General features: G+C 37.7%; 1 protein-coding gene across 1 annotated transcript; it reads left to right on the top strand.

Moving 5' to 3' along the window:
- Positions 1-548: 548 nt before the first annotated feature.
- LOC104540856 (protein RFT1 homolog) lies at positions 549-6,295 on the top strand (the record flags this gene model as incomplete). Its single annotated transcript, XM_010184766.1, has 4 exons — positions 549-693; positions 3,527-3,632; positions 4,979-5,228; positions 6,131-6,295. Coding segments are annotated over 4 exons (666 nt in total), but the record flags the coding sequence as incomplete, so codon positions are not given.
- Positions 6,296-8,785: the final 2,490 nt, after the last annotated feature.

The following is an 8,785-nucleotide window of genomic DNA, read 5'->3' on the forward strand; positions in this document are numbered from 1 at the left end:
ATGTGTGTGTGTGTATGTATATATATATATAAAAATTCATATAGATATTTTTTCTATATGTAGTGTACCTGATACGTATAACTGGCAAAATGGTGATGGATTTTCACTGTATGTAGTGCAATTACATTACAAGGATTACAAGGCTGCCCTTTGTAATGAGGTGGTAGAAGTGCCAAGGGACTTGGTCTGGTGTGGCTAATGCTGTAGTCCCATGCAGCAGTAAAAGTCTGACCCTCCTGCTGACTCAAACTGCGACCTTGGGCAGTGCTCTTTGCCATTTGCTGACAGGTGCCAGTGCTGTCTGCACATTTCCTTGAGCAGACGTGTTCCTGGCTAATACTTGTGTAGACTTTGTAATGTGTAAAACATAGAATGGAATTAATCTAAAAAAGTGTTGACCGTGTGTATGGATAATTCAGTAACAAGGGATAAGTTTCACACCTTTTTACACTTTGCAAATAGATTTTTTTTTCTCTGAAGTCACTTCTTCATGGAAATAACTTTTATATTCATTCTGATTCATGTAATTGACTACATTTTTTTTTCAGGATGATGTTGCTATGGCTGCAAATGTGTTAGAACTGCTGTTGAAACTTGTGCTTCTGATTGGCCTTACCATCACGGTTTTTGGCTATGCCTATTCTCAGCTGGCTCTGGATATTTATGGAGGCTCAATGCTCAGTTCTGGAACAGGTAAAGATTTACAAAGCTGGCAAAGAAGCCATTCTTTAAAAAGAGAAATTGCAGCTATTACGAATTCTTGGTTAAACCAGCAGAATTTTTTTCTCTAGAATTCCGATTGAAATAAATTACTTAGCTTGGTTGAATCTAGAACTCATACCTTTGTAATAGCATCTTTAATACGTAGGCACCTTAAACTAAAATGTGCTGAGGAGCTCTAAGTAAGTATCAGGTTTGGAGCTCTACCTTCCTGCATTTCATGTCATTGGAAAAGAACATTTTAAAGGATTGTTTGACTACTCCATGATGTAAAATTGTTTAACAACAACCCCCAAAACCCATACAACAAATTGAAAGAAAAGAATCCATAATTTTAGCATAACAAAAATAATACTTCCTGTATAGTGCTAAACCATGTAATTGTAACAATCCTGCTACAGTTGTACATATTACACAGAACCACAGAACGTCAGGGATTGGAAGGGACCTCCAAAGCTCATCCAGTCCAATCCCCCTGCTGGAGCAGGAACACCCAGATGAGGTTACACAGGAAGGCGTCCAGGCGGGTTTTGAATGTCTGCAGAGAAGGAGACTCCACAACCTCTCTGGGCAGCCTGGGCCAGTGCTCTGTCACCCTCACTGAGAAGAAGTTTCTTCTCCAATTGAAGTGGAACCTCCTGTGTTCCAGTTTGTGTCTGTTAGCCCTTGTCTTGTCATTGTTTGTCACCGAGAAGAGCCTGGCTCCATCCTCGTGACATTCACCCTTTAAATATTTATAACCATGAATGAGGTCTCCCCTCAGTCTCCTCTTCTGCAAACTAAAGAGCCCCAGCTCCCTCAGCCGCTCCTCATAAGGGAGATGCTCCACTCCCTTCATCATCTTTGTAGCCCTACGCTGGACTCTCTCCAGCAGTTCCCTGTCCTTCTTGAACTGAGGGCCCAGAACTGGACACAATATTCCAGATGTGGTCTCACCAGGGCAGAGTAGAGGGGGAGGAGAACCTCTCTCGACCTACAACCACCCCCCTCCTGATACACCCCAGGATGGCATTGGCCTTCTTGGTCACAAGGGCAAGAATATATTGAGGGGTAAGTTTTACAAATCTGTCCACAGAAGCAGTTAAGGAATTAGTAGATCAATTTGGATTTTCGGGAGAGAATATAGAGATTCATTTAATTCCTGTTTGAAATGTTAACACAGAAATTTTAGCCTTGAGTTTTCTTGAGGTTTTTCAGTTGCCCTACAGTAGCTCCTGCTTCAAAAACCAGTCTACCTTCTATAGCTGAGCCTTGTGTAATGGCTCTCTTCCTTTCTCATTGATCTTGGGTGAAGACCTAGCAGCTCCTCAGAGGAGCATTTTTGTTGCGCTTCTGTCTGGAAATTTTGCCCATGTGCCCTTGTGAGAGAGTTCTTGCTTGTATTTCCATTTCACATCTATTGTAGTTAAAAGAAAGTTACAGGGAAGATGCAAGGATGTGACAGCACCTTGGGTGACAGTTGCACCTTCAAACCATAACCTTGGACTGTTGCTTATTGGGTGTTAAAATAAATTGCAGTTACTTTATTCAGTGTTAAGGTAATTGATATATTCTAACCCCATTGGCACTTTTCTCTTTTTAAATGTTAAACGTTGAAGTATTTTTGCTTTAAACCCTTGCATGTTACTTAGAAGCTGGTGCTTTGATTTTACGAAAAACTATGTGTCTGCATAACCAAGAAAAAGTGTTAATTTCTGCATGCTGTTTTGACTTGTCTTGCTGCTGGTTCTCTCAGATTTGTTTCTAATTTTGCAAGCAAATGTTGTGAAAAGTCGTAACTCTGGGCCCTGGCAGCCAACTCTTTTTTTATGAAGAAATTGTTTTCTGTCCCTCTTTTGCTTCAAGGATGGGTGTCTGGGCCTAATCTTTTAGGCATGCTTACTTGGCTGTGTTTAGGAGTATGGATTCAAGTCAAGTGACTCACAAGTGACTTTAGTTATTTTTTTACACAATGATAACGTGTGGAAATGAAAAGCTGAGCATGCGTACCGACTGTCTTGACCTGCTATTCATGGGTGTATTCATTTGGATTTTCTCCTTTTTTTTAAGTGCTCTCTAGTCTAATATTTTTTGCATACTTGAAAAGAAAGTCTTCAGCGCTGCCCCATGTCTACAGTGTATTCACTGCTCGTTGGGCAGTTGTTCTTTAGCACTGAAACAGGAGGAGGCTGGGTCAGATGGACTACATTGCTGGCATCAAGAAGGAATATTCAGGGATGTACATCAACCTGTTAAAAAGCATGGGAATTTCTTCCCAGTGTTACAATTTCTAAAGGACAAGAAAAGACTAAGCTCTGATTGAAGAATTTTGAAGCAATATATAAATGATCTCTGACCCATAAAAGTCTGAATATGATTTCTTTGTCTAGCACAATTTTGAATGTGTTAAACAGCCTTTCTGTTTTTCTTACTGTTGTGATCAAAATGTACATTTTATTGCTTTTAGTTCACCACAGTAACTCTTGGATTGATTTCCACAGATTTCTGTACAATAGAAGATTTGAGTTATGATAAATATTAATAATTAGGAAATACCTTTTGATAAAATGCATTTTCAATGGATATGTTTTCTGTTACTACAGTAAGTGCTATTCTTGGGTGGTGTGGGTTTTATTTTTTGTTTTAATTTTGCCTTGTTTATTTGTGTTCTTGCCAAGGTATCGAGACAGGAAACTTGTTCAAATGAACTGAAGTTTCCGTTATTAGTGATAACATTACAACTTTTATCTCTTAATATCAGTGAGTGTAAAAACAGTGTGGTTTTATAGAAGAAATAATCTGCTTACCATTCTAATGTGTTTTTTAGGTCCAGATCTCCTCCGATGTTACTCTTTATATGTCCTATTCCTTGCTATCAATGGAGTAACAGAATGTTTTACGTTTGCTTTGATGTGCAAAGAAGAGGTAGACAGGTAGGAGATAGTGTCCCCAGAATATTCCTGTGATTAATCTGCAGATGGTTTGCTTGGCACTCGGTAAACAGAGCAATTATTCTGCCTGGATATGTGTATGGAAATGCTTTCCCTCCCCCCCCAAAGAGCAAATTCCTTTCTGCAGTCACTTTAAGAGCTATGTTCCTTGTCTCCAGAGCTTAGTGTAACAGATGTACAAGCAAACATGCACTGCTTTTGTATTTAACATTCTTGTATTTGATAAATTTTTAAGACGGATGTTTGTTTGTAATGACCTCATAAAGATAATAGGTGCATTTGAGATCAGCATAAAAATATCCTGCCCCACTGGAAACCACCTCTGTTGAGTTGTTTGCATGTAGATTTAGATGTAGAAGCTTTAGCAAATGTTAAAATGTTTGGGTAAAAGGGACAGAAATGAATAAATAAAAAGATTGTTACGTTAGCTTTTGGGGCCTTGCTAACTGGAAAAGTAATTTAATTGTGAAGTCTTGTTTGTTTACCCCTGTGCTTGAAGTTACAGTTTTTAAGACAGGTTATCACTTAACTTAATAGTTGCAAAACTTTAGTTTTTTCATGTACAGTTACTGTTCATGTAAGTTTTCATGTTACATTTACTTCTGAATTATCTAAATTGTGGATTTGAATTCAGCAGTTTACCTGCTTTAAGTCAGAGGTTAGACAGATGACTTTGAGATCCCTGCCCACCTGGATTATTTCTTGATTCTCTGTTCATTTTGGGTTATTGGCTTTGAAGCCCAGTTGCCTTCTCAGTGCTTTTTTTGCTTATGTAGTGGCTCTCACAAAGCCTTTCCACATTAATTTCAATGAGGTCCACTTTCCACAGTGTAGACTCAGCAAGGGCTGCTTTCATGACTCCTTTAGAAGTGTGAACTTGTTTTCAAAGCCGCTGTTTGGAGCAGAAACTAAATAAAGCATCTTCTTGTTGAGATTCTCTTTCTTTAATACATACCTAAAATAAAATAGCAAAAAATCCACAGGTTTTTACATTTTTACATTACTTGATCATTGTTACTAAATTTGGCTTTCTGAATTGAATTTACTGAATTTATTGAATTTATTGAATTACATATGATTGGTAACACAGAATTTCCTTCACATATTGCAGTTCTTGGTTTAATTTGTTTAATGTATTTTCCATTCTTTCAGTGATATTTTTTTTTTAATGAACATTTCAGTTCTCAAATTTATATTCTTCCATTAGAAAATGGTAAGAGAACTTCTGTTCCTCATTTTGAAAAAGAAATTGTGGTATTTCTTCAAAGGTAAAGTTAGTAAATACTGTAAGTGTATGCATTGCTGAATGGTTTTTGTTTTTTTCCTAGGTACAATTTTGTTATGCTGGCCTTGTCCTTCACATTCCTGTGCATTTCTTATTTCTTGACCCACTGGTATGGCAGTATAGGCTTTATCCTTGCCAACTGCTTTAACATGGGCATTCGAATAGTTCACAGCATCCACTACATCTATGATTACTTCAAAGAAAGCACTTACCGACCTTTGGCAGGCTTGCTGCCCTCACCATTTTTGGTGCTCGTTTATATCATAAGTGGAGTAATCACTGGTTTCTCAGAGGTAAGCATCTTTCTCAGAGTCTGCCTTCACTGTGAAAGTTAGTGTCCGATGACATCTGTGTCCACAAGCAGAGAAACACCAGTAGCAATAAAGGCTTATGAGGATAGGGTGGAATACTGCCATTACAGACAAGGGAAGACACAGTATCAAGAGTTTTTATCTTCAGTACAAAGTTATCTCTGTCAGCTGTAGAAGGTGTATCTGACAAGTAAAACAAAACGCAACACAGTTCTGCTGTGTGTAGATAAATCTGTGTCCTTAGCTCTTAACAAGAATTGAAATTTTGCAGTAGCACAAAGAAACTGTTATTAAAAAATTCTGTAATAAAAAGCAACAGAGGAAAAACAACCAAACCAAAACATAAAAATTGCCAAAAAGCACATTTATCACATTCAGTCTACGGGATCGTAATTGCACACACTGATTGTTATGGAGATGGTAGCATTTCAATGTACAAAAATTTGACAGATTGAAAATCCATTATGCCTTAGAAAGGAGAGCTTTGTATTTTGGAATGAAAGATTTCCAGTGGGGCTTTGATAGAAAATAGCCTAATATGTTGCTGCAAAGTAGCAGACTTGTGTGATAGCACCAGTAGCGTTTTTCCTAATATTAACATGTTTCCTGATATTAACATGTTTCTGCATGCCAGATAATAGTAATTCCCAGTTTATCAGGTATCTGCTGAATGCTCATTTTTTGCTGACTGAATTTTCTTAACAGAACATTGTGACTCCTAAAGATGATTCACTGTAGGCTCAGTGCATGTGGCAAAACGACACTCAGCTTGGTGGTGGTGTTAGCATGGCCAAGAGAGGTGTCGGACCTTATTTTTTACTGAGACAGTAAATCTGCTGTGTGCTGACTAGTTTTCCTGTGATTGCTTGTTTCCTTTGTTGTAGGTATTCTTCTGCTGTGATAAGGGTTGGATGGCAAGGCTGATTCACATCAGCGTGGGGGCTTTGTGCTTTGCAGCAACTGTCGCCACAATGTTCTGCACAGAGACCAAGCTGATCCACTTTGTCAGAAGGCAGTTCCTTTCCTGGTACATGAAGAAAGGAACATGAAATGCTTATGTGCAAAACAGTTCTCGTATGTGCTTGCGGGAAAGGGTTGTATTTTTTGCATAACATCTGTATGGAAAAAGGTTTCCACGTGTGTTTATGGGAAGCATTGGTATTGGAGTGACAATGGTAAAAGGTTGCCAACTGAATATTTGGTCTTCTAAACTGGTCGGTGTATTGGAAGAGAGCTGAGTGATTTTTGTCTTTATGCATCGTTCTTTTCTAAGCTTTTCTTCCAACAGCCTCTTTGGTAATGAATGAAAATCTAGGGTATACCCTTCTGACATAGTTGACAGGCTTCATGTGGAGACCTCCCGTTCTTACCAATGTGTGGTACATGTATGAAGGCATCGTATGGCTTACGTTGTAAGGTGTCATGAAGGATGCCCTTATCTGGCATGGCGGGCTGCTTAGCTGGCTAGAAAATTAAATAAACCTAACCAACCACAAAACGAGAAAAGCTGAAGAAGACACTAGAACAAGGACCAATAGCAACAGAACTGCTGCTGAAGTGGAGCATAATGTGGTCAGAGAGACCGAGTTGTCAGTGTTTTGAAGTGCAAAGTGATGAACAGAAATTTCTGACGTTTACAAGTAAATTAATGGAACACGCAGCTTGTGTCCGTGCTGGGTGTGAAGGATTATTTCATTCAGCGTATCATTCATTTATAAGGGTATTGATTAACTTGTCAAAAACAGTCTGAAGGCTTAGCTGAAAGAAAAACAGGGTTCTGAGCAGTGTTTTGCAGGAAGTTTTAAGTACAGTCGCACTGACACTGAAGTTTGAGAAAGTTAATCATGAAACTTCTTTCATTCCATTGTTTTTTGTTTTTATCTGAGATTTTAAATGCCAGCACGAACAGATTTGTCTCAATAAAAATTATCTTGTCTGTGAAATATATGTAATAAGGTTTCTTTCAAGGATTTATGCATATTGAAACTTAAATTATTGGATAGAAAATGCTTCAGTTTTTCTCATGTCTTGTTTCTTGATCTGTCTTAACCATTTTATTGATTTGTTTTTTCTTTTTTTTTTAAATTGTTGAAAATTTGGAAACTCAGAAGTTGTAAAATTAGATATTAGGCTGCTGTTTTAGATTTACTGATGGTATACCTTATTACTGGTCTAAGATCTGAATTTGGCAGTTTCAGAATGTACAAGTGCCATGTTTATAATGATCAGTGTTCCCTTCGCGGTGTTTGGATGGACCAGAAAATTTCAAGCGATGAAAAATGTGTGCCCAGACACGTACAGTCAAAAGCTTTTAGTTCACTTGTGTAGCAACTCCGCAGATCCTCAGACCTCTTAAAAAAACCACTTCCTTGAAATGGCATTGTGGAGTTCATCCTGGTAACCACAGTTCAGTGTGAAATGCTTTGTGGTATCACTGTCTTCAGTTCTGGTACTGCTTGGACCATTGTCTAAACACTGGTAATTTTCTCACGGAGAACATCGCAGGAGGTACTTTACATGAGAAGTTGTTAATTGGAAAATTATTACAGAGAAGCCAAAATGTAACAGTGAAAGAGAAGGGTGCACTTCCTCAGCTAACGGTGGTGTCTCCTTTGCCTGGCTGGGAGGTAGTAGTTAAACTTGCTGATTCTTCTGAAGTTGTTACGAAATCTGTCAAAATAAAACAAACTCTGTTATTTTCTTCTGTTAAGCGAATTCTTTAATTTCTAAAAATTTCTCTTTTGAGTTGTCTTGCAGCTTTTTTTTCTTGTTTCTAGCAGGTATAAAGCTGGTTATGAAGTACGCTCTATTGCAGAGGGTTGGGACTCCTTTATTATAAACTGGCAGTGCATACAGTTTCTTCTTTACTTGTTCATAATTCAAAAAAACCTCCAAGATAGTTGAAATTAATGGCTCTTTTTTAGGGTCTGTCATCTTCTGTGTGACTTTGGAACCTTACTGTGGTAATATCTCAATGTATACAATGAATTTTAATAACTGCTTGGAATAAGATATTTTGTGTAGCCCTGCACTTAAAGCGCTTTGGAGACTGAAGAAAGTTTTGTACAAAATGAGCTTGAAGTAAATAAGGTGATGGGAGATCTCTCCTTAAAGAGTGAGCTATCTAGTCTCATAAGTCTTTTTAACATAAATGCTGTGTATGCATTTAAAGAGTTACATTTTTAAAGTAATTAGTTTGATTTCATATTGGAAAGGCTTATAAATATCTCTTGCATCTCAACAAGTGAAAATGCAATTTCGTATGAATCAGGAAGACATTTAAGGTGGCTTAATCGTTGCTCATTCACAAATTAAGGATACATTCCTCTTTTAAACTTGATCTGTAAGCAGTTCAGTGATGGCTGGATTTTGTGCTTGGGTTTTTTTGGTTTCGATTGTTATTTTTTTAAATTATGTGACAGGATACTGCAAGGAGAGACAGGAAGTCTAGACCTATGGAGCTGTCTCCTGATTTCTTATTTATCTGTGTGATCCTTAATGTGAAAGCTGTTAATTGCTTTATTTATAAAGAATGAAGT

Source organism: Mesitornis unicolor, unplaced genomic scaffold (genome assembly GCF_000695765.1).
Source record: "Mesitornis unicolor isolate BGI_N332 unplaced genomic scaffold, ASM69576v1 scaffold25695, whole genome shotgun sequence".
Classification (NCBI taxonomy): Eukaryota; Metazoa; Chordata; class Aves; order Mesitornithiformes; family Mesitornithidae; genus Mesitornis; species Mesitornis unicolor.